This window comes from Urocitellus parryii, chromosome 14, assembly GCF_045843805.1.
Source record: "Urocitellus parryii isolate mUroPar1 chromosome 14, mUroPar1.hap1, whole genome shotgun sequence".
Taxonomy (NCBI): domain Eukaryota; kingdom Metazoa; phylum Chordata; class Mammalia; order Rodentia; family Sciuridae; genus Urocitellus; species Urocitellus parryii.
The window spans coordinates 7,064,358-7,091,680 of NC_135544.1; the positions used below are offsets into that span (position 1 = coordinate 7,064,358).

General features: G+C 37.6%; 1 protein-coding gene across 10 annotated transcripts in view; it reads left to right on the forward strand.

Annotated features, from left to right (window-relative positions):
- Positions 1-27,323, forward strand: part of Unc5d (unc-5 netrin receptor D) — a 505,260-nt gene that overhangs the window by 295,063 nt on the left and 182,874 nt on the right. For all 10 annotated transcript variants that reach the window (XM_077792634.1, XM_077792633.1, XM_077792636.1 and 7 more), the window contains exon 4: positions 22,080-22,183. In XM_077792634.1, the coding sequence (XP_077648760.1) occupies positions 22,080-22,183 (104 nt within the window). The remainder of the gene's footprint in view (positions 1-22,079; positions 22,184-27,323) is intronic.

Sequence of the window (27,323 nt, forward strand, 5' to 3'; positions counted from 1 at the left end):
TATCATAAAGAGGTTGTGGTCCCATCCAACTCCCCTGGGCTGGGATTAGCTTGAGGCCCAGTTTCAAAAATGGTTTTATAAAAAGGTAAAAATAAATAAATAATGCCAACCCACATTTGCCCCCACAGAGCTGGCAGAAGTCTGTCTCCAGGGAACGACTCCCTCCCACGGGTCCACTCCCGTTTGTCTGGTTCGGCGGAGCTGGAGGTAGACAGGCATCCTATGGCATCTGCTACTTCTGCTGCTGGGTGCTTGTCAAAACCAGGAATTTTCAGTTATTCGTAGTTGTTTATTTTCATGGATGAACATTTGGCGGCTTAGCCCTTTCTTTTACCCCGCCCCCTTTTTTTCTTTTTCCTCTCTTCTTTATCTGCTTATAAAATGTTCTGTGTGAATCATAAACCCTTGGATAATCCAACCCTTCTTGACACTGGGCTTTTTATTTATTTTTTCTCCACTGTGGAAGTTGGGACTGGAAGGAGGCTTTGTGTCTTACAGTCAAGCCAGTTATAGCAAGTTGGCCACTTGCAAGAAAACACAGCAGGAAACCACTACTTTGTTGATTAAAAAAACTATAAAATTTGATACATGCTGAATAAAATTTAAATACGCTTCTTATTTGAGATACTCCTCAAATGTCCATGCAGTTGTGCCAAGAATGAATGAAGAAATTAGAAGAGAGTCTCATTTAAAAGCTTTGAAACTCCCTACTTTTACCAGGCCCATAGTAAAAGCAGGATTATTTTCATTTGCTTGATTTTGGGGTAGAGTCTTTCAAAATGTAGAAAGAAAGGCATCCGATAAAGCTTTGCTTTTAGACCTCAGGTTCATGGACTTGGTAACAAATTTTATCTGCGAAGAACTGCCAGTGGTCCACTCCTCCATCCTGAAAATTAAATATAAAAACGAACAAATATAGGTACATCTATCTGGCATTCAGACTCCTATGACATCTTTCCATGTGTGCTGTGTTCCACCTGAGTAACACAGCAGAATTGTTTAGATTCTGGAATGTGGGGCTTGCTTTGCCCTTCCTTGCTTTACCCATATTTTTTCCTCCCTGGAGCATGTCCACAATCCCATCTCTCACCCATCTCTTCCTCCCTAATTCCTATATCCAGTGGCCCCTGACTTGCTACTTCTTCATAAAACACATGTGAACAAATAAACTCTTAACCCTATTGACCTTAGCAACCTCAGATAGCAATTAAGCCATTGGAAATTTTCCTCTCCAGCATTGCCAGGTTCAAAATTCTATAAGTTGTAATTGTCCATCTCTGAGTTCTCATAGCATTTATTTAGTACTTCTCCTGTGATGCTTAATAATCATAGTTATTTCAAAGTTATTTATGGACTTATTTCTCTCACTAAATTATAAACTGCTTCAAGATTCAAACCATTATTCCCCTCATTCTCTTGACTCCTAATGCAGAGCCTTGAATATTGTCTCTGAATTATGAATGTATGTTTGGTTGGAAAGCAATCCCACCTATGCAGATTATGATTCCATGAAAAGATAGTTGTTAGCTGTACATCATGATTATGCCATGATGCTTGCATAGCACCTGTCTTCTTAGCAAATCCAAAGTTCCTGTGGACATGTGGGAATCATCTTTGTCCTCCTTAATTTGTGCACTACTCCTAATACTCAGTAGTGCAGTAAAGAAGAGATCAAAAAGGAAAATGGAAGTAATGAAGCATTAGAACTGCTCAGTGGTGACATGTGGTATACAGTTCTGAGAGAGCTATGGGCTGCAAACCCTACTATTGTTACTCTATTCATCTTTGTTCAGAACCTGAAATGCTTTCTCATGTTGTAGAAACTACTGTTAAAACCTGTTATCAGCATTTGGTATAAATCACACAAAAACCCGAAACCCTGTTTTCCCTTCCCATGCAAGAAGTCAAGAGACAATGCTATACTACTCTGCCAAAGTAAGGTCAGTCCTTTCCTGTAGACTGAAGTTAGTTTATGGAAATATTATTGAAAGATACGAGACTCCTGGCTTCTGGATAGTGTTGTACATTGTCTAAGAGTATCTAGTCAAAGAAGGGAATGAGTACTGAAAGACAGCTCTCACTCTGCTAACCTAGTTGCACACCTTGGAATGTGATTTATCCCCCTGAATGAAGGGGCTAATTTTTCCTGGAAAATAGGAGCTTATTTCTAGCCAACATGGGTACTTATTGGTTTCTAGTTTACATATATAGATGTGAAATCTGCTTGAGGTAGTAGAACAGGGTAAATAATTTGTAGGTTCTAGTGCAAAATGAAAATGTGAGGTCAGTTGTTTAAAAAGAGTTTTGAGCCATCAGCAACAAGGAATGAAATCAAGCATGGAGCCCCAAGCAACTGCATGAGACACACACCTGTGAAGCTGGCTCTGAGAAATCACCTAATACATGTAATAGTTATCTATACAGGAAATAATTGGCCTAGAAAACGTAGGAAGACATTCAGATTCTCTCATGCAAATCCAGGGACAGGTTTATTCTATGTTACTCCAAACCCAGAGGTAGGATGGTAGAAGCCAAGTATTAAGGTGGCCTGTTTGGGGTAAAACTCACAAGTAGACATATCCAGTTATGGAGTGTTCTTCCTGTGGCTACAGCTCCCTGTACATAGATAAGCAAGGGAGGTATGATGGGTTGTGATAATGGACAAGGAATTACTTCATTAGATATGTAAGTGAAGTGTGACCTATTAGGATTTTTTTAAAAAATTGATATAACATCAGACTTTTGGAAAAGTTGCAATATAATACAAAGAATTTCCTTAAACCCTTCTGAGAATCTTCCGATGTCAACATCTTACCACACTGCTTTAGGGTAATCATTATTTTTGTGTTTATTGGTACAGTCATGCCCCCCTTAATGATGGAATATGTTCCAAAAAAATACATTGTTAGGCAATTTTGACACTGTGCAGATATCTAAGTCTACATGAGTCACTCAGTGTGGCCTCTTAATGCACTTATAGGACATGTAAACCCCAGAGGGATGAGGCTGCTGCTGTCCTGAGCTCGCATGCTATTCTATATTAAACTTTAATAATTAGAAGTAGATAATAATCATAAATGTTGTAGTATGGTAGATACATAAATCAAAAAGTACCTAGTAATTTGTTATCATCAAATATCATGTACTATATGTAATAAATGCACTATTCATTCACATGACTGGCAGAGCAGTAGGTTTGTTTATCCCAGCATCACCACAAACACCTGAGTAATGCTTCCAGCCATGAGGTTACAACAGCTATGATATCATCAGACAATAGGAATTTTTACAGCTCCTTTATAATTATATCAAATGTGTACAAATTCCATTGTTGATAAAAATATACAGCACATGACAGTATATTTATATGCAATGATTATGTGGGATCTTTTTCCTTCATTGTTTTAGTTGTAGATATGATAGTCTCCTCCTCCTAAAAGTGATACTGGATTTTTTTTTTTTTTACACCAGGTACAGTTTTCAACATAACCATGATATAATTATCAAGAAGTTAATATGGATGCAGTTCTATTACATAATCTAAGGGCTTTATTCATGTTTTACCAGTTGTCCAGAAATATCTTTATTTCTTTTTACTTGTATAAAAGAGATTATTATATATGTTGCAAGTAATCAATCAGTAATATACAAACAAAAGTTCTTATGGATATCATATACAGATATGCATATATTAGAGTATATACATTAACAATACACACATTTAAAGACATTATATGCATTTTACATAAATATATATACACACACACACATATATATATATATATATATATAAAACTTTATGTGTATATAGCAGAGAACAAAGGTCATATTTGAGAACATATAAAACATTGAAAGGAATCCAAATAATTTTAATAAGTGAGCATTCTACAGAGTGTCATAAATCTAAAATATAAAGAAAGTAAAATTTTCCTAGAAGCTAAAAATAATAAAATAGCCTAACTTATATATACTAAAACAGAGAAGGAAATATAAAATTTTTTAAACTAAGTTACAATAAAATGACTACACACCAGATTCTTGAGTCCAATTCAGTGCATAGAGGCAACTTCATACATGAAAAATACATTTATCAGAAAGTAAAAAAGAATGAAAACAAATCAACTTTGTGCTCATTTGAAAGATCCATCAAAAGAGAAAATGATTTTTTAAAATTTATTCTTTTTAGATATACATGACAGTAGAGTATATTTTGATACAGAAAAAGGGAAATAAAGGGAACAGAGGTTGATATAGGAGTAGGAATGCCACAGTCCGGCTGGGCAAAATAACCCGGAGGTGACAAGCAACTTGAAGGTTGAAGCGGGAACTGCTTTATTGCGGAGGAACTCAGCAGGAACTGAGCGGGAACTCAAGGTAGTGGGCACTCAAGGTAGCAGGCACCGCTTTATTGCGGAACAGCAGAGGTATATATACCTAACTGATTACACACAGCTTGACTCAATTAGCATCATCTAGGTACAGCAGTCAGCCAATAAGGAATCCTCATCATCTCAATGGCTGAGTGGTGTTGCTTCACAAACCACTCTTCCTGGCAAACTGCCAGGCACCATCTTGACTTGATTTGTGGTCCCCAACATAGGAAAGACAGTGTAATGAATTGGACATAACCTTCCTATGTTCATGTATGAGTACATGATCAGTGAAACTCCACATCATGTATAACCACAGGAATGGGATTTCAATTAGAATAAGTTATATTCCATATATGTATAATACGTCATAAATGTTTTTTAATTACAAACAGAATCTTAGCTCATATGCTACAATCAGCAGCTACCTTAATCCAGATACTTCCTCATTCTTCTTTTATCTTTTGTGACATTGATTTTGAAGAGCAAAGGTCTGTTATTTGGTATAATGTCCCTCAATTTAAATGTAAAAGAAACTGCAGCCTTTAGAAGGGGCTTCCTCAAGCAATTTCAACATCAAAATAAGTTACAAGAAAGGATTGTAACTCATTAAATAAGAATTCACGCTGATCTTTGCAAAAAGTGAACACATGGGTGTAAATAGAGGAGAGGGAGAGCTCTTCCTTACTGTAGGATATAGATGTATCCTAATATTGATTCAGACAAATAGTATTATGGAGTGTAAAACTAGCTGATGGAAGTTTCAGGAGTAGCTAGACTTTGACTTAATATCAAACTATTCATGAAATACTTCCTAATAATGTACTAGTAAATTTGTAGTTGGAAATCCTGTCATATACCACCTTTATCACATTATCAGTCAATATCACTGGCAGTAAGAGTAAGACAAAGCCATAATATGTCTTGTGATGGGACAAACTGGGAAGACTACATCAATTCACTGTTATTTCATCTAAAAGTATGTAATCTGTTGATTCCCAAGTATTTTATTTTTTTTTAGGCTATTGTAAATGGGGGTGGTTCTCCTAGTTTCTCTTTCAGAGGATTTGATACTGATGTATAGAAATGACTTTGGTTTATGAGTGTTGATTTTTATATCCTACTAGTTTGCTGAATTCATTTATTAGTTCTAGATATTTTCTGGTGGAATTGTTTAGATCCTCTAGGTATAGAATCATGTCATTGGCAAATAGTGATGTTTGAGTTCTTCTTTACCTATCCATATCCATTTAATTTCTTTCGTTTGTCTAATTGCTCTGGCTAGAGTGTCAAAAACTATATTAAATAGAAATGGTGAAATAGGGCATCCCTGTCTTGTACCAGTTTTTAGAGGGAATGCTTTCAATTTTTTTCCGTTTAGAATGATGTTGGCCTTGGGCTTAGCATAGATAGCTTTTACAATGTATTTAGCCAATACTGTGGGCAAGCTACATTAAGGAACATTTTATGCAATGGTCATTTAAAAAAATTTAGTTGTTGATGGACCTTCATTTATTTATATGCGATGCTGAGAATCAAACCCAGTGCCTCACACATGTGAGTCAAGTGCTCTACCACTGAGCCACAACCCCCAGCCCAGTAATGGTCATTCTTAACTACTGATTTTCACAAAAATGCTTTCTGCATTTGGGACACTGTTGTGGCATCCTGAATGTGTAAGATGCCAAAAATAGACAATGCACATCTTTCAGAAGCCCTCAGTTTCCAAGGAGGACTGGATCTAGGACCCCATGCCATGAATACCAGAATCCAGAAATGCTCAAGTCTCTTACCTAAAATACCAAAGTATTTCCATATAACCTGTGCATATCTTCCTGTATCCTTAAAGTCATCTATACATTGCTTATAATACTAATACTCACTAAGTATCCCATATCCAAAATACTTCAGACTTAATTTTAGAATCTTTCAGACTTCAGAATATTTGACTAGATATAACCAGTTGAGCATGCCTAGTACTAGTATCAAAAATCAAAAATGCTCCAAAATCCCCAAATTTTTGTGTATCCCATTTAGGGACATTTTTGATTTGGGATTAGGGATGTTCAATTTATACAATGTAAATGGTGTGTACATTGTCATTATACTGTATTGGTTAGAGAATAATGACAAGAAAATATCTGCATATGTTTGGCGTAGAAAACATTTTTAAAAATATTTTCAGTCTGAGGTTGGTTGGATCTTAGAGCCTACAGATATTGGGTGTTGAATATATTCCCCTTTAGGTCAGTAAAAATAAACATGAATTGGGTATGGAGTAGAAAGCAACATTTGGATGAAGATGCAACTTGAAATTTCAAAGTTGCTTTGTGAATGCCACATCTTTTTACAATCCACCTGCAGATGGCCTGGGGATATGAATTTTTCTCCTCTTCCAGTAAGAGTTCTTCAACAGGAAGTGTGAGAAGCACTGAACTATAAGAAACTGTGGAAGGCTGGGGATGTAGCTCAGTGGCAGAGTGCTTGCCCAACATGCGTGAGTCCCTGGGTTGAATTCCCAGCAACAAAAGAAAGAAAGAAACTGTAGTCTATGAATAGAGTAGAACGATTTGTACAAAATTCATATGAACTCTGCTATTTTTGCTTAACATGTGTGCATCTGAGAAAAACAACCTTAAAGATGAGGACAACTAAGGCAGAAGTATATTAGTTTACAATATAGTTTGCTGTGGATGTGAAAAAGAAAATTTCCCCAAGTAATATTCCTTCATTATATTCATTGCCAGCTATTATTGTACCTAGAAGAATTTGCAGAACCATACGCACCACTTCTGTAGTGAATCACAGCTTAATTCAATCTTTCTTTCTTACTGTTGAATTTTACCTTAATGTTCCTGAAAAATAGCATTTATGTTATTAAAACAAAACAAAACAAACTTCAGTAACAGTTTATCAGGAAGATAATGTAGATTTTAATTCAATTCTGACTTTTTCTATTAAGGAAAATTTCTGACAGATAATAACAACAGCTGATAAACAACAAAATCCAGAGACTCACTTTTGTAATCTTCGAGGACTCTGATTTTCTTAGGTAGGGTTTACATCCCCTTACCACAGGAACAATCTGCTGATCCTAGAGGCCCAAGATACACTTCATGAGTTAATAATCTGAGGTAATGTCTGAGGAAGAAGGAGGATTGACAATTTTTAAAAATATGCAATTCAGGTTAAAAAGGACCTTGTGTGAGAGCACACAAGGATGGAAGTACCTGGCCCAGGTGGGTTTGAGCTGCACATACAGGTTGGGTATGCCTTTCTGAAATGCCTGGAACCAGGAGAGTTTCAAATGGAGATATATATATTGATTTGGTAATATTTACATAGACTTTACTCGCTGAGCATCCCTAATCTGACCATCTAAACTTCACAGTGCTCCAAACTTTGAATCTTCTTGAGCACCAGGTGTCGGCATTAGAGATGCTTGGTTCAGGCTTACAGCAAATAAAATATAAAATGGCAGGAGATACTGATACCAGATAATAGTAGATTGTTCAGATTATGGAGGTGTTTGGAATCCCCGCTGAAAGTTGAGATTAATTCAGGATATTATTTGGGTGACTAAGATGTCTTTCAGGACAGTGGTGGTATCCTGTTTTCAAAATCCCCAACCCTTCCATTCACTGTGATCAGAGGGATTTAAAGGGAGCTTGGTAACAACCTGTGGTTGCTGCTGGCATCTGGACTTTTGCAGGGGTAGGTAAATTTGAGGTTCCGGGAAGGTGAAATTAACAAAGAGTTTTCAGCTACTTAAACATGGAGCTAAGGGGATGAAAGGGAAGAGTTTTAGAGCTCTTCCAGCATTTTGGACTTTCTAGGTTTCTGATGTAAGTGACTGAATTGATAGTGATTCCATTAAGTGAAATTAATGAGCACAAGAAACTAGCTTGATCATATTATGTGAAAATATTCATGGCCCATGGGATATTCAATGGACTGTCTTCATCATGCATTTGTATTGATGAACCTGAAACTGAGGCATAAAAGACCAGTATCAAAAAAACAAATTTGAGAATCATGGGCAAATAAGTGATAGTTAGGATAGGTTTCTAACAAGAAGATAGGAGAAGCAAATTTTATCGGAAATACCTAAGATTTTTTTTTTCATACTGTACCTTCTCTGCCCATACTGCACCAGCTCTCAATCTTCAGGTGAGAAAAGAAAGAACAATAGGTCATGAGTGAAATTCTGTAATTGTTTAAGGAGTGAAAAGGAGAGGACCCAGGAAGGAGATGGACCAAAACAAAAGTGGAAGAAGCATTAGGAGATCCAACAAGGGAATAGAGGTCTTTATGAAGAAATAAACGGTATAAAAAGTTACAGAAAGAGTTGAGAAATGTCATTAGTTTTGACTACACAAAGGCCTCCATGCACCTGGTAATGAAAGAGGTGACATGAGATTCCATACAGAAGAAAGTGGGGAGCCTATGGACAAGTCTTTCCAAAAGTTCAGTTCAACTAAAAAAGAGAAGAGCTGGAATAATAGTTGTAGGTAAGCATTTCAGGTCGACATGGCAATTTGATGCAATCCTGAAGATTAGGTGGGCTCATAGTTTAAACCTTTGTAGAGAAGGAAAAGGAGTGACAAAAGAGTGAAGAAAAGTCAAAGGAGCTGGATTTGAGTTCTGGGCTCAGCTGACTAGCTGTGTACTCTAACAGCAATTCCTGAAAGCTGTTCTCTGAGGACTACATGGTAACTTTCTTTTTAAAAGTAAGGTTACTAGGACTCAAGACATTTGGAATTACACAATCTGGGAGCAGGGCCCAGGAATACTTTCATAACTTTGCTGTCTTTTATTTCTTCCTCCTTCCGACTAATCATGGTCAAAATCCCTGTGCCTGTTCCTTCTCTTCCCACCTCTAAATATTGTCATGTTATAGGTCTCTATCTTGGAGCCTCTTCCCTCCTAAGGCTACAGATTCTCCATGGTTTCAATACTATGCAGATGACAAATACTCTCAGACTTAATGTTGTACCTCTTCTCTCAACTTCCTTGTCTACTGCCTGGGTGACCCGTCTACTTGGACAGTAGGCATTCCAAACTTAACATGTCCCAAAAGGAACTCATGGTGGGTGAAATCCCCACCAACACTGTTGGAAAGCTGTGTTGATTCCCCAGTCTTTCCTCTTTCAGAAGTGATCTGAGAGGGGGCTTTAATGAGACTGCCTGTCAATCTTGACTTCTCTCTTCTCTTCAGTCACATCCCACCCAGAGACAAGTCTGGCCAGATCTTCCTTCAAAGTGTATACTGGCTCTGACCTCTTCACCTGGTATAAGCAATTACTGTTTCTCAACTGTGAGAGCCCTTTCCCTGCCCCTGTTCTTGCAGCCTACAAATCCGTTCTCCACCCAGCAGCCGGGAATGATTATGTTGTTAAAAAATGCAAATGAGATGGTGCCCTTTCCATAGCTCAACTTCTCCTAATGGTTTTGTAAACTCCTTGCTCCTGGCTCCAGCACAAATTCAGCAGCCACCCCCTCATTTTCCCCTAACCCAGGATGCTTCCTACTGCTATCGCAGTCCCAGTGACTTCTGTTCTTCCTCAGACTCCTATGACTGTTCCTGTTTCATGGCCTTTTATTTTTCTCTTTGCCTGAAAAGCATCCCACAGATCAAGTGGTTGTCTCTTTCTTGCTGGCTCCAATTCCATTGCATTGTTCGGTCTCCTTATAAGATTTCATATAAAACAGGAATTTGGGTAAAAAAAAAAATGGATAACTTCAGGGATCTTTTGGATCCTATTCTGGCTAGATTGGTTTAGGGTAAAGGAAGTTGTAGTTGCCTTCATCCCAGTCAGTGGTGTGGTGGCTGGAGGCAGGAGGGACTGGGTATTTGGTGGCACATTCCAATACTTATGTGCTCATGATGGTGGTAGCTGCATCTCGTCCTGGTTGACCTTCTTGGTCTCAGGGAGACCTGGGGTGAGGGAAAAATCAAACTACTAACAATGCAGTTAAAATATATCTTTTTCTTGCCTCTGGGTTGGCTTTTTCCTTCTCTGTCTCTTTCCTCTCCCTTCTCCCCCTTCCATCCCCCTGCAGTAACAGTATTGAATTATAATGAGGTGGTGAGCATTGAAAGCTTGAGGTTATTTTTAGGTCATTTCTTTTTAAACTCATTGCTAGTTCATAGCCCTCTAATTTCCTGTGGAGGGCCGGGAGGTCACTCAGGAAAATCAAGGATGATTCTTCACGTCTCTGCTGTTCTTAAAAGTTGGTTCCATCGACCGTGTTCATCAGGATGCTGAGCTGCAAGCCAACTGCTTGTAGAAGATGTGAGAATAAAGCGACACCCAGACAGGGAACCCTGACAGTGGGAAGATGAACAGCATAACTTTTCCATATACTGCTTGGGAACTGAGCAGCCTTGTGCAGTTAATGGTTCTTGGCACTGTACTTTTTGTCTTTTCTTTTTTCTTTCAAAAACACTTTGATTCAATGGCTGTTTCTGCCTTCACCTAAGACTCAATTTTTCCATTAGCACTACAAGAGCAATAGTACTCACAGACATATGGAATGCAGAATTTATGTATATTTTGTCCCTACTGCATTCTATAAAATGTGATGAACAGATACAAAAAAAATGTGTCCTCAATATGTTTAATGCCTTAAAAACAAGGGATCAGGGAACTGCTGTATTTTTACCTAATGAGTTTTGAAGATTGTTGAGATTTACTATTGAAGATTGTCAAAGATTGTGAAGATCTGCTCCTTAGGTCAAACTTCACCTGTCCTTTATGTATTGACCCAGCCAAATCAATACAGTCACTAGGTGGAAAGTACCTTTTATGGAACTTGGAGGCAAAGCAAACAGAAACCCTTCTGTAGGCATGATCTTCTCATGCAGGATTCCCACCCGTAGTCCCTTGCTGAGGGAAATGGCACCTAGTGGCTTCTTAGGCGTAGGTGGTTATGTTGTAAACCACACATACATGCTGTCTTGTCTGTCTTGTCCATTGGATCAAGAACGGACACCTGGGCAGGCTAGCTGCATGAGCTGACTCTGTATGAGAGATCACTCCAGTATTAAAGTGATCCGATACTTGTCACTTCTTGCTTGTCTGAGGATAACCTGATCCAGAAAGAAAAATCAAGAGTGGGTAGTGAAAAGAAAAGGTGAAAGGCACACAAAAAACAAGCAGACAGCAATGGTCCTGAGAAGCCAGAGGCCCTGGTGAGCTGCCAGCCATGGATAAGTTGGATTCATTAAGACAGAGTGAGAGGGAATAGGGGTGCAAAATAAGAGAGTACGTGTGCTAAGAGGACTGTGAAATCACCCAGATATTGGAATTACACCTGATCTCTCTAGCCCCTTGTTTGACTGTGTTATAGCCTCTTTAAGACATAGTGTATGGTGACTCTGGTTCTTTGATTGAAGTCAGGTCTTGTGATCTTTCTTGTTTTCCTATCAATCCTAGACTGGTAATTAAGACTTTTGTCTTCCCGATTTTCAGTAAACTCTCAATTTCTTGGTGGAATCTGAATGAATCTTTGTTGTTGTCCTTTTAAACAAAAGAGGCCAAGCACAATGGAATTCATTGTGTTGGGAGCAGCTCAATTAAGAACAGGTTAAGTTCGTTCTCAAGGCACTTTTGGAAAGCTGCAGCTGTCTCTGCCCCACTACTGCTGGTAAAACTGGAGCTACTCCCTCGGCAACACCACCACTAATGGACCTGTGCTCCTTGTGAACAGGGCAATGATACACAGTGCTAGTTATCAAATGTGCTATTGATAATAGTGATTGATCAGCAGAGGGATTGCAGAGCTCAGGGGACCTCACAAAGCCCTGAAGTCATTTTATGGTCCTGGAAACAGCCTTCAAAAGCTTCTGCGTGACAGGACCCCTTGCATCAGCCAAATGCCTTGATGTCCCCTTAAGCAGAGACAGCTCATGGCCTGGCCCGCTGGGGGGAAGAAACCTGGAGAGTCCGTCCCATGGTGATTCACCTCTGGCCAGATGGGTCCCTTCTTCACTATTGCTGCAGGGTTTACATAGCAAGGGTTATGATTGTAATATTCAGGGACTCTAGAAAAGAAAGGGTATCGTCTCTGTGTTCTTGGAATATAGGAATTTCTATGTGGAATTTTGTTTTCAAGTCAGCTGTCTCTCAAGGAGATGTGGTTGAAATCAGAACTGGAAGATCCAAGGTAAAAATGCTTGATGAAAGTCAGGAGCAGCCTGATATTAGAGTGGATCTTGTACTCAAGAAACGTGCAATATCTACAGATTCAAGCAGAGGGCTTTTAGCCAGGCTGGCAGGAGAAACATGCACAATGTGCCAAATGCAGAACACCATCAAAAGGAGTGAGGAATTTTCCTGACAGGAAGCCTTCGACAAGTTTCTCCTGGAACTGGAGCCAGTAGCTAACTTCTCAGGCCGTAACTGTTTATGGCTGGAGGAGTGAGGCAGAACCAAATGAAGGCACGGGGCCTTGACTTCCATTTTGCTGGTGGACATCTGTTATGCATTTGAACCAGCCCTTTTATTACAACAAATGATCTGTATTTGGCCAAGTTACGAATCCTTTTTATGTATGACAAATGTGGCTTATTGTTCCTTCAGAAAAATATGGTGGGAAAGATGCAAAGCTGGTTTCAATATCTGTATAGTTGGACAACTAATGGAACATGGTACCATCCTCCCACGGTCTTAACAAATGGCTGTGACTGTGACTATTAAAAAAAAATGTCTATGATTTTTCACTGGCTGATTTGGTTTGAATGAGTAAATTATTTTTATTTCATTGCATTAACTGCCAGAACATTGAATGAGCCGATAACTCCCTGGTGTTGCCGAGCTGCGAAGAACTATTATTCGGAATTGAATTTTTATTGATTTTCTTGTGCTACAATGACTTTTCTAACATAGTAGCATAAAAGGAAAATGAGAAAAAGGCCAAATAGGGCATGGGGTGAGGAAGGGGAGCCGGCTGCTTCCTGTGGCCCGGCGTCAGGTGCCCTACTTATTGGTGGGGACTGCTGACTCTGGAAGATGCTCTTGCTGATTATGATGTACAGGTTAGCCACGTACCTGGCTCCTACTCCCCTTTCTCATCTTCTCTACTGCTTTGTTACTCATCACTTGGGACCTTGTTGGCATTCTGCTTTAGAACTATGGAGGGTGACAAAGTGAAGAAGGAGCAGAAGTAGACAGCATAATGCACCAAATTGGTCAGTGCCAAAGATGGTGTATAGCATTTACACACACACACACACACACACACACACACACACACTGTCTATTGCATTTATGTATGCATGCTTTTCTTTTTCTAGCCATCTTAACAGAAATCTAGTTCCATATTAGTCCATAAATAATTATTCATGAGTTGGAGTGGGAATTTATATCTGCTCAATCCTTTATTCAGGGAGTACTTATGAAGTGACTACTGTATACCTGTCCAGTTACCACAGGTATGACAACAAATAAAACTGACAAAATGTTTTGCCCTCATGTCCCAGGACTAAGATGTAATTAGAGAAGAATGTTTTAGAATTCTCTGTTCCCTAAAGTTTAAAGGATATGTTTATTTTTGTTTTCTTCTTTGATATACCTGATAGAGGTAAAACTTGACACAATAAAGTGAAACAGAATCTACTTCTCCCCTGACTTCTGATACAGTTTGGTTTAGTACATAGGTTCTTGACATTTCATAAAGTAGAGGGATTATTTTGGGGGGACTTTTTTTTGTGGTTGCAAAAGTAATCCATGTTGATAGCAGAAATTTTGAAAGAGGCAGAAACCAATGAAGTTGACAATTAATATATCCGTAATTGTCCCACAACAGAACTTTGAAATGTTAAACACTTCTTTTCAAGGTTTTTCCTATTACACATATAGTAATTTTCAATTTTCAGATGGGAGAGTTTTCTATTTTTAAACCACATTTTAAAATACTCAGGTTTTATGCAGGTTGATTCATTTCCTTCATGGAGAATAATGTGAAAGCTATTGTTTTACTTCTTCCCAGAGACCATGTGTCTGTCCATGATTCAGAGTGAGATCAGAGGGTGGAACTATATTTATGCTCCACCCTCTCAATATATATAAATAGAAGACAAGTCTAATATAGGAGTGTCCTTATGTGATGTAGCTTACGGAAAGAGAGGTGGCCAGGCAAGCATTTGTAGAGTTGGAAGAAAGAAATAAGAGAGCATTTTTGAAGAAAAAAAAAATAGGAGTGGGGGTTATGCTTCAAGCCAGCATAAATCTAAAACTACAGATGAGGATTTGGGTGTATTCCCTAGGTGTGTGAGTTGCTCTGCCTCAACTTGGCTGTTTCTCTGACAAACTTTCTTGCCATTTCTAGATTAAGTCTCACTGTGCTGTACCTGTAAGGAACTTACTACTACTTTCTCATCACTCATCCTCGTACCGCTTAATTATTCGTCTTGTGTCTATTCTTGCTGTTTGAGCGTATATTGTGGAAGGGCTGGGATGGCATGTGTCATGTTCAGTAACGTGTCTCCATTACTGTGTGTCACAGTGTCTGGTTCATGATCAAAAGTGTGAATGAATGAAGGAGATTGTTGCACATTTACTGAGTCCCTGAAGGCATATAACAAGAAGGGCTGCCACCAAAATAAGTATGTAATGCATCTGTACCTGTTTAATAGAGAAGTTGATGTACCGATAACAGTATAGTTACTACATTTGGAAAATGATTTTTACCTACCAACATATCTCTCTATATTAGTCACATACACACGATAGAAATAATTAATGCCCATTATTTAACATTTTATTGAATATTAATCTACAATCTTTAGTAGTTTGAGCTTATCATTTTAAATGTCTATATAGTATTCCATTTTATGAATACACCAAATATAGGAAGTTAACCATTCCTTTATTGTTAAATATTTAGATTGCAGCGTTTGTTCACTAAATGATAATTTGAACAGTAACACCATGCAAACATTTTTTCTGTGTGGTTCTCTAATCATTTTCCTAGAAAACTATAGAAGTGGAATTATTGAATCATATAAATGAACCCTGTTAAATAATAGTTTAATTGAGGTATCCACATACCATGTAATTCACTTCTAGGATCCTTTAAATAATAGCCTTATTGAAATATCCATATACCATGAAATTCACTTATTAATGTACAGAATTCATTAGTTTTTAGGATATGCATAAAGTTTTGCAATCCTATAGTCCATTTTAAAATATTTTCAAAACCTGAAAGAAAAGGATTCACTATCATCTTTCACCTTCATTTAATTTCAGCTCAAGCAATGACAAATCCATTTTTTGGCTATTTGGAATTATGTATAATGGAAATTTCATATAAATTGAAAATAAAATACATAGTCTTTCTGAATGGTTTATTTCACTTAACGTTGTTTTTAAGATTTATTTATAATTTATTGCAAAATAGTATTCCATGGATATTGTAGGACATGCATGTTATTTATCCATTCATCAGATAATGTCCCCATCGATGAAGTTTTGTAGTAATTTTGGTACATTTAACAACTTCATATGCACCTGTTTTCATTTTTAGCAGTGTCTTGACATAAGTTAATTTTCCATACTATTTTTAATGCTGGTGACTGTGATTAAAAAAACAAAAATCAAAACAAAACAAAAAAAAACTGGGGCTGGGGTTTGGCTCAGTGGCAGAACACTTGCTTAGTATGTGTGAGGCACTGAGTTCGATTCTCAGCACCACATATAAATAAAATATAAAGGTACATCAAAAACTAAAAAATATTTATAAAACAAGCAAACATGTAGCCTGTTTAAAAGAAGAAAGAGATTCATCAAGAGTTTTAAAATTGACATTTCTTAAATAATTTGGGCTTTTAGATATCTGTATCCAGTTGTGTCTGGCTATTTTACTTTATGACATTTATGATTTTTTTTTTGCTTCCTACAGACTTTTTGTATATCAACACTGTTAATATTCAGCCCAGAATTTTGGCCTATGATGTTTTTAGATAATTTTTTTTTTTAATTTTGACAAAACAATACCTACCAATCATTTCCTTAATGGTTTGTACTTCAATTTTAAGTTTGTATTACCATCTTGTTAAGATCCAGTAGATATTTTATTTTATTATTGATGTGGCTTCATGTAAAAATATTTCTTTTATGGGATCTATTTTGGTATAAATAAAACATACATCTAATTTTATTTTTTTGCGTAAAAGTAATTAGTCATCTTAATACCTTTCCCCACTTAACTTCAGTCACTTTTATCATAACACCAAATCATTTTTTTATTTGAATATCTCTGTAAAATGCTCTAGTTCATAATTAATTTGTGTCTGATTTATGACAAACCACGCCATTACTCCATTTTAATTATCACAGCTCTATAATAGAATTTAGTAATATATGTGATCTTTATTAAGCCCTGTTACACAAGCAGTGCTCTTAGAAGAACGTAAGTATGTTAGTGGATTTATTCTCTTTACATTACAGATGAGGAAACTGAGGCAAAGGGAGATTAAAGATAATTAAGAGTCAAGGTGCTAAGGGGAATGAAGGGAAGGGACAGTAGAATGAATCAGATGTAACTCCCCAATGTTTGTATGTGAATACATGACCAGTGTAACTCCTCATCATGTACAACCACAAAAATGGGAAATTGTACTCCATGTATTTATCATATGCCAAAATACATTCTACTGCCATGTATATCTAAAACAAACAAAAATAATAATAAATACAAATATTAAATATATTTGCATATCAAAGTCTTATGCTTCACATTAAAAATCTGACTCAGAAAAAGAAAAGTGTTGAGGTTCTAATGAGTGGCATTCTCAGAATTCAAACAGATAAACAGACTCTAGTGCCTAACCACCTTCCTCAGTTGCTCATGAGGTCTGGGACATCTGATACAGCAGTTTAATTCCACATTATTAGTTATTACACGTTTATGAGGTATTGTACATTTCTATTTCCAGATTTGTTGGATTTTTATTAAATATATTTCTAAAGTATTTATATTTAAAACTTTTAAATGGTATTGCCTGCTGCCAAGTTTTTTAAAACTACAACTTCTAAATACTCAATCTCTTACTTTGACTTGTTTTCTGATAGATTATTGGAGAAGGTAATGTTTCCTTTTTAGAAAGGATATATAAGAGGGATCCTAATTTCTTGGCCCTATGTTGTCTCTGACACTATATTTTTTATTATTTTACTCATGAATCATAACATGTTTAGAAATAGAAAATTAATGCCTAAGCTTATTTTCTAAAACCAGAACAAGGAATGTGATGAATTGAAATCTGATATATAGTGATACAAGGAAATCATGGCATATCCTGGTTTTTACTACATTATTAATTACTTTTTGAACTTTTTTTAAAAAAATACTTGTGAAATTATTACTTTCACAATTGTATTAATTTATTAAAATTCAAAGTGTCAACTAGGGATATATGTAAGTATTTTTTTTTCTTTTAAATGCTATTTTTTTCTTTGTATCCTATGATCCCTTCTGGAAATACAAGTCCTTTTCCAGCTCAGAGAATTATTATCATTATTAAATTGATTTTTTTCTCAGCCTGTTGTGCCCTTTTAAAAATCCCTATTATGCATAATACTGTACGGCTCTATCTGCACATTATCTTTGCCATTTATTTCATCCTTTTTCTGGCAATGTCATTAACACTTTATCACCTCCTCTTGCCTCATGTATTTCTCATGTATTTATTGTGTATTTATTCTCTGTATCAGATTTTGCAAGAGACACTAAAAATAAAGGGAAGAGCTTCTCACACATAGAACTCACCTTCACAGAACTGATGATCTAACATAATAACAGGGAAACAGATATGGAGCAAGTCATTATAAGTGCCTTGCTAGAGGACATTTCTTAGACTGCATCGAGTTGCTTCCTGACACAATGAATGCCAGTCTCTACTCCTGCTGACCTATGATTGCTGGAGCTGGGGCTGGGACTCCTGTGCTAGATTCTGGCTCCCATTAAAGTTCTACCAAAAAGGCAGCAGCAGGGGCTGAACATGAGGAAGAGGGAGAAAGAACATGTGCTGTTCATTTTCTCTCCCTGTCAGCATCACCTCAGCATAGTTTCTCCATCCTGGAAGTGCAAGTTGCTTCTTGATTCCAGCTGGTTTTTACAAAACTCTCCGAGAGCCAGCTGCCTTGTGCTCCTTAGAGATGCTAGCAGCAGGCTTTGGGTGCAGCAAGCTTTGGGTGTGAGTCTCCACTCCTCAGTTCCTCTACCCAAGTCCCTGAGCACCAGCTGCCCAGTGTCCTCTTCATGGGTGTTTGGATGCCCTTCAAGCTTCAGAGTTTAATATCTCTGGCTTTTTCTATGTGTCCTCCCATCCCCATCCCCCAAACTGGATCTGCTTCCTGATATTCTCCCTTTCCTTGCTGGTCCTCCAGTTTCTTGTGTCCATAATTTCTGTTAAAACAACTAGTGTCCTTTCTGTTTTACTGGATGAATCCTGACAGACCTGGCTTCTATTCCATTGGTTCTGTGTTTTGCAAAGCTATACACATATTGTATCTATATATTACTTATGTTATATGTAAACAGAAATGTATAAATCCCTAACCTAAATATGTGTGTGTGTCTGTTTCTAATTCAGCAGTTATGTTTCTTTTCTTCATATTGGCAGTTTATTGATCTCAGATATTATCCCTCTCATAATTCCCCGCTCTTGCTTCTCAGTTGCTGTTGCCTTTTAACTTTAAAGAAATTGAATTAGAAATTGTCCAAAAAAAAATGAGTCTGTCTTCTTGTCTTCTTAGAGGAAGATATTTAATTTCAATTTTATGATGTCTTCTCTCTTTTGTAGAGTAGTTCTTTTTCACATAGCTAGGAATGTTTTCTCTACTATTAGAAAATACACAGGCTCCTGTCTGAGTCTTTCAAGCCTTGGAAGGAACATAGGTGATAACAGTGTTTAGAATGCCTGTTCAGAAACTAATTAGGTTGAGGGACCTGTGGTGACAATCATGGGTAGAGCTGGAAGCATTTGCCCATGTCCAAAAGTTGATTTCCCCAAGTTTTAGTTTTGGCATAATTACTACCTAGCTAGAGTTTGTCTCTAGGTTGACCCTTCTTAGCATTCAGGTGTTGGTCCTCCTCAGGAGCCAGTGACACCACACAAGGATCAGGTGTAGGCAGCGATTGTTGAGTTTCTCACCCCATGTGATGCCCAGTGCCTGATCAGCTGCCCATCATCACTTATGAGGTTAATCCTCTATCATATCTTCAGGCATATATGACATCCCTCCTGTTCTATGACCCTCCTTCATCGCCTTCAATCTGTTATCTTTTTATCTGCACATTGGAAAGTAAGCATGTGCTTCCCTGTTGGAAATCTTTTCTTCGCATGAGTTTGAATGTCCCTGCGATAGCATAGCAGGTTGGCTTGGTCCTTTTTTCAGAGTGATCTTTCCTGCATGAGATCTACCAGAAATTCCTCCAAGTGCCTCATTTATAGGTATTTCCTTTCCTGGCTCCCAGTGTCAATTCAGGGTTTTCCCCTTTTTATATGCATATTTAATTATCTGTCTCCTGGGAATGGGAAAGATAAATGGCTTGTTTTCTTTTCACCCACCAATGTAGTTAAGTGTGGAGAAAACCAGAAACTAAGCATTTATTACACTTTCTGTTTCTATTGTGCAAAGAAACAAAATAGAATTAGACAATAAATAGAAATTTCCACTATTAGTTTTATATACTTCACCTGGTTGATACAGATTGTTTTTCAAAACTTCAACCATCATTTTAGCAGCACTGAATGAAAACACAGCGACCAAAACAAGAAGAGAAAAAAAAGTGAAAACAAAACATCGCTCTCACATACACACACACACACACACACACACACACACAAAACATCACTCTCCCTCTCTCTCTCTCTCTCATACACACACACACACCCCACAAATCCTTCCATTAGCAAACAGATATGTGTTACAATCTCTCAATCTCTCTCTCTCTCTCTCTCTCTCTCTCTCTCTCTCTCTCTGATAGATTTGATATAGTTCTGATAAGTGACCAGGTCCTATGGAGAAGAGAGTTTTGACTGAGATATTCCTCATTGGACAGCAGAGGAGGATCAGTGGTCAAATCCTACCTGCAGGAAGTGCAAGATTTCCAATTCTTAGGGTAACTCACAGTACCATCTGTCAGGTTTTGTTGTGAGTTGCAGGAATTCTTCACACTTGGAGTCAGAAGTCCTAGATCATAACAGGCTGAGGAAATTAGCTACAGAATTTGGATACAAGCTGGCTCTGCAACTCAGGGGACAGCAGAGAAATGTGAGGATGGATCTTGTCACCTGGTTGCAATTTGAGTCCTTTTGAGATCTTTTGCCATCAATATGCTCATGAAGTCCTCTGAATATATGGCCCTGCTACTGACTAAAGACATCAGTTGCCTCTGGGAGGAAAACCATTAAGAGTAAAACTCAGAGGAAAGTGAATTCGAGGATTGCGGTGCTTGTTATTCATTGAGTGTTTTTGACTTGCTAAAAGCGAGTTTAATGTATTTATACAATTTATAAAGATGTAACTGATTCTGGAGCTCTGCTCCTTAAAGGGAACATATTTCATGTTATTGTAAGCACTGAAGAAAATTAAATCAATAAATCCACAGCACGTAATTTGAGATACTCAATTTGAAGAAAAATATATTGTCAGGGAGGGAGGGGGAAATCTTTTTACTCGAGGAAGACTTGTAAACAACCTGTCTTGGCTCCACTGTCCCATGCATTCAGGTGACAGCAGGAATTACCTTTATACGGGAAGATGATGAGTGTGTTAGCGTGACACCTTCTAGGAAGCAAAGGCCAACTCCCTCCCTTTTTTAATGAAGCATATGCTCAAGGAGAGAGCAATGCAAATGAAGCTGTCTCTGGCTGAGCTGTCCCTGTGTGTTCTTTTCCTTTAGGAGGCTTTGCTGGTTGACAGTCAGACTGGGTGTCAGGAAGCTTAGTGGATTTTTTTTTCTCTCCCTGGCATTGATGCTCTTTGTGACCACTGGCAAGCCAATTAACCTCTTCAAGCGTCACCCTTCCGTGTGTAAAAGGTTAATAGTGCAGCTTGTTTGCAAAGTGCCTCAAGCCCTCCGTGAAGGGCACTACCCAAATACCCAGCATTGCTATTTGACTGAAGGGTATTGTATTTTTTAATTATATGTTTGGTTGGATAGGTTATAGATTTTGTTGTGGCTGAATGTTGCCCCTTCTCCCTGGTTACAAATAAAACAACTAATAGGTGATCTCACTCTATGACCATCTTCCTGAGCCCCCTCGAGGTTTATGGGAATGACAGAGGTTATAGATTAATAACGCATTCTTTAGTTAATAAAAAACATCATGTGCATCTCAACTGTATAATGGCTGTGGATGGCAATTTATTAGGCCAAGCGTCTCATCAGATGCTAAGCAGATAATGCTGGCAAAGATTCGTGAAATGCTGAGGTTCTCTTTTCCCTGTCCCCCAGTAATTTTATTTATCCTTCACATGGATAGAGAACATTAGGAGCAGTTTTATTAAGGTGTTTTTTCCAACGTGCTTCTCAGTATTTAGAAACCATGCTCTTGTTCTGGAACACCTGGACAAGTGACTTGTTTCTGGGCATCTAAGATATAACATTGAACTCAATGATTCATGTAGTTAGAACAAATGTGAATAATATCAGCCTAGAGAAAATCATCATATTTCTCATACTTCTTCGCAGATTTACGGAAAAACTTTGAACAAGATCCACAAGGAAGAGAGGTTCCCATTGAAGGCATGATAGTGCTGCACTGCCGTCCGCCAGAGGGCGTCCCTGCTGCCGAGGTAAGAGGGGCTCTCAGAACCAGGCTGTTCCTAGGAGGGACGCCAGAGCCTTGGGTGACCATAATAAGGGCAGTAGTAGAGTCTATATCTGGGATTCTTCCTGCCTGAACCCAGTTGCAGGAGATGATTAAGAAACTGAAGAGAGGAAGATAGAGAAACAAGTGGTAGTCTCCCATCCAATCTCTTATTGATATAAAGTTCTTGCTAGGCAGTGTGGGAAGCACCTGATGTGCAATCTTGCCCCCAGTACCTTCAGTCGATGCAGGTATTATCCTGTGTCCCCAGCCAGGGCACCCTCGTCTGCACATCAGCTTATGGATTATATTTGATCTTCAACAGGCAAAACCATGTGAAAAGTGCAAAGGGGAGGTGGTAATCCCCTAGTCTTGCGTCTCACTGGGGGGCTGCTCCGTCATCACTTGTTCATAGAACAAGAACCCATATGAGTACTTTTTACATTGCAACACTATACTGGCGTTAGGGACATAAAATGTGATGAAGTCACAGGTCTCTGATCTGGTGTCCTTCCTTCACAGTGAGGAGTCTGGAATCCAGGGTCACTGTTTTTTTTTACTCCTGGCATGTTTTCTAGAACTTCTTCTATATTGTTAAAATACAATGGTGACAAAAAAAAAAAAATACACTATGAGAGCAGTGAAGGCTTTCTAAATCTTTTAGCCACTACTGAATGATGTTCTCATAGACTCGTGATCTCATCATTGTTGGGGGAGGGGACGAAGAAGCAAAGCATGCTTTGTAGAAATTACATAATTTACAAACATTGGCTTGAGTTTAGCAGTCAATGGTCCAGTTGCAATTCTTCTGTGTGAAACTAAAAAGCTGTGTCTGGAGCTATAGTTTAGTCACTGAGAAGTAGATATATTTAAAAATCAAAACAAAACAGGCTTTGTCTTACATTTTAGCTAAAATAGCTATGGGATGTTGCAATTGGGAAGACAAAGGAAAGAGGGAATGAAAAACACACACACTTGCACATTTAGACAGAAATCATGCTGGGTGGACACTATTCAAAGCTCAAATGGTTCATAGAAATGAAGTAAACGGACTTGAAAATTAAAGTGCACGCGCCATGTGTGGTATGAAATGATTAGAAAGGAAAATGCTTATTTTTAGGTTTTTATTTAATGTGGAGCAAAAAGATATTGATCTTCTCTTACTGCCTTTTTATGCCTACAAAGAGTGAGCCCTGTTTTCCTAGGCAGGGTGTTATTCTGCAGGTAAATATTTCAATCTGTTTTAGGATATACCCCATGCTCCTGGGAGTCGACTTATCAGTAAGTCTGCACTGTCACTGCCCATCTCTCAAAGTCTCAATTTATAAGTGGTTCTTGCACAGTAATGTGCAGCTACTGTCACACCTCCTACGTAGACAGTCCCCTGGTCCACTCATGTTTCCTTCTAATTCTGTGCTGGGTCACCATCGTTGACTTCACAGCCATAGAGAAGGATGAGAAGGGAGGAAGCTAATTTTTTTTTTTTATTAGCAATTTGCTTATGGGAACCCTGTATACTCTAGATGTCTAGAGTTGATTTTTATAATTGGAGGAAAGCTTAGATATTTACCTGGTTCTACCTTTGTATTTAAGGGGCTGGAAAACTGATGCTCGGATCAATGACCTACTAAAGGTCTTGCAACTACTTAAAGAACTCTGTTTCTTTGTCTTGAATTCTCCAAAGGTATTTTAGCCACTCATAGAAAAAGTTGGTTTGGGTACCTTATAAAAGACCCCACAGTCTGGCTTGCTGTGATCTTACCTTCTGCTGCTCTGCACCTGAGTCACTACAGCCACACTGGGCTCTCAGTCTGCTTCAGGTGTGATGTGTCTCAGAAGGATGTAACCAAATGTGCAGGTCTCTGGGCTTGCTTGGTGAGGCCTCTCCTGGACCCTGTTGAAAACAGCACTTCCTACTCCACAACCTCTACTCCTGAGCCCTTTCCCTTGCTTTGTATTTTCTTTTTATCACTTATCACAAACATACTGTATTTACATTGCTGATTTTCTGTCTTCCCCACTGGAATTTAATTTCCACAAGGGAAATTTTTGTTTCTTTTGTTTATCTCTACAATTCCAGAACATAAAACACTGCTTCTCCAGACTTTTATCAAAAGGATAAAAGATAACAAGTGCTGGCGAGGATTCGGAGAAGAGAGAAGTTTTGCACACTGTTGGTGGGAATGCAAATTAGTATAGGCATTATGGAAAACAGTGTGGAGATTCCTCAAAATTTAAAAAATAGCAATACCACTAACAGGTGTATAACCTAAGGAAATTAAATATGTGTATTCTTATGTTCCTTGCAACGTTATTCACAACAGCCAAGGCAGGGAATCACCCTAGGTTTTCAATGACAGATGGCTGAAGAAAGCAATAGTGTGTACGTGACGGAATACTGTTTAACCTTAGAAAAGGATGAAATTCTTTCATTTGTGACAACATCTATGAACTAGGACATTATATAAAGTGAAACAATGACAAATGCCACGTGATATAATTTATGTGTGCAATCTGGAGAGTTAACATCAGAGAAGCAAAAAGTAGAATACCAGGGTAAGGTCTAAGGACACAAAATTTTAGTTATAAGAAATAAGTTCAAGAGATCTGTTGCACAACATAGTGACTGTAGTTAATATCAATAATCATGTGCTTGAAAATTGATAGAGTACCTTTTAAGTGTTCTTTCCACAAGAAAGGATAAGTGTGTGAAGCAATGCATATATTAATTAGCTCAATTTTGCCATTCCACAGTTTTACATATTTAAAAACATGTTGTACACAATAAATATATATCATTATCAATTAAAAGAGGAATTAAATTTTAAAAATGTGAAAGTACTTCTAACATTGAGATGCTCTATGAATAATTTTTTGTAAGCTGTAATCAGTTTATACTGCTGCAACAAAATAGCATAAACTGAGTATCTTGTCAACAACAGAAATTCTTTTTTTTTTTTCTCACATTTCTGCAGGCTGCAAATCCAAGGTCAAGAAGCCTGCAGATTCAGTGTCTAGTGGCCCATTTTCTGGTCATAGACAGCTATCTTCTACCATAATCTCTCATGGCAGAAGGTACAAACACTTTGGAGTCTCTCTAATAGGAACACCAATAATAATAATAATAATAATAATAATAGTAGTAGTAGTAGTAGTAATAATGACCCAGAGGTGCCACCTCCAACCATTACACTGGGGATTTGGTTTTAATGTATGAATTCTCAGGAGAAATAAATATTCAGTCTATGGCATAGCCCATAAAAAATTTATAAGAAAAGGCAAATCACTCAATAGAAAATGGACACAAAAGACAGTTTTTTAGAAAATAAAATGTAAATGAACAGAAAATAAGTAAAATCAAAGTATTCAACATCACTCACAATTACTAATGTGCAAATTAAAGCAATAATGTATCACTTTTCATCTACCAGATAAACATCTTAAAATTCAACAATGGTTATTGTTGACAAGCACATGAAGAAATAGGTAATCATTCTTATATATATTGAACAGATATTTACCAAGTTCTGTTCTTAAACACTAATGATAAAACTTCAAATTCAGGCAATTTTTCAGGAGAATCTTTTAATTTATAAATATCTAATAATATTTAAAGTTCACACATATCAATAATATTTTTTGATTGTGAATGAAAACTAGTTTTCCAAATTTGTTGATGAATAATTGAAGTTGTACTAGGATTAGCCCATTATAAAAATTGTGAAATTTACTAATTTCTGATATTATTATTTTTTATTTGTTTTTCTCTCATTATTGGATAAAAGCTAGTGAGGAGAACTTTTCCCACCTGCTCTTTGAAGACATAAATTTTAAAAAGGAAGGAGTAGAGGATGTAGAGTATGGTAAAGTAATACCCAACAGCAAAAACATTCCTTGGCCAAAAATGCGTCCATGTGAATGGATAAAGAAAATATAGTGTATATATACAGAATATTACTCAACCATAAAAAGGATGACTTTATGACTTTTGTTGGTAAATGGATGGGTCTGGAGAATATTATGTTAAGTGAAATAAGACAATCCTAGAAACCCAAAAGTCAAATGTTCTCTTTGATATGGTTGCTCACATATAACAAGAGGGGCAGAGAATAGAAGTTTATTGGATTAGACAAAAGGTGGTGAAGGGAAAGGAGTGGGATGAGAATAGGAAAGACGGTAGAATGAATCAGGCCTAACTTTCTATGTTTATATGTAAATAATGACTACTGAAACTCTACATCAGGTCAAGAATGGGATCCTAATTGAATACATTATACTCTATGTCTGTATAATATGTCAAAATACACTCTGTCATGTATATCTAAAAACAAAAAATTTTAAAAACAAAAATGCATCCATGAAAGTGAATGTGAATGCAGGTACGTCACTCCAACCCCCAAATGCACACATGTGCAGATACATTGAAGTGTCTTCCAAAACAGTGCATCAGTTCCTGAGTAGTGAGGACTTTAAGTCCACTTAGGACTGTGGCAGGTGGAGGCATTCCTGTGAATAATGGAAGAGCCTCTGGGAAATAAACAGCAGCTCTCTGTTCAACTGCTTAGAAGCATCCGAAGCTCAGAAGCAGCTTTGTTCACATTCCTCCTTTTTCCTTGCCCAACATTCTGTCTGTCAAAGCAGATGAGTTCCATCCATTGGCTCAGTCCATTTTCTTCCTTCATTTGCTTCTGATGGTGGCTTTTAGGAGTAACTGTGAGAAACAAAGCAGGATAATCCAATGTCTGTGAAAAAACACTTGGGAGAGTTAATTAACAAGGAGAGAACTCAATACAGCCATATCAGGAAGAAAGCGAATTTTCTGGTATCTATTTTCTGACACATTGACAAACCAGGTACTCATTTCCTAAGTTTATTTCCTAGAGATACTGTAACAAATTACCATGAACTGGGATTCTTATAAACCATAGGAATTTATTTTTCACCATTCTGGAGCTTAAATGTCTTAAACCAAGGTGTTGTCGGCTTCCTTCCTTCTGGGAGCCTTGAAAGAGAATCTGCTCCATGCTTCTTTCCTACCTTCTGGTGGTGGTTGGCAATCCTTGGCTTCCCTTGGCTTGTAATCACATCACTCCAGCCTCTACCTCCTCCTGCACACGTCATTCTCC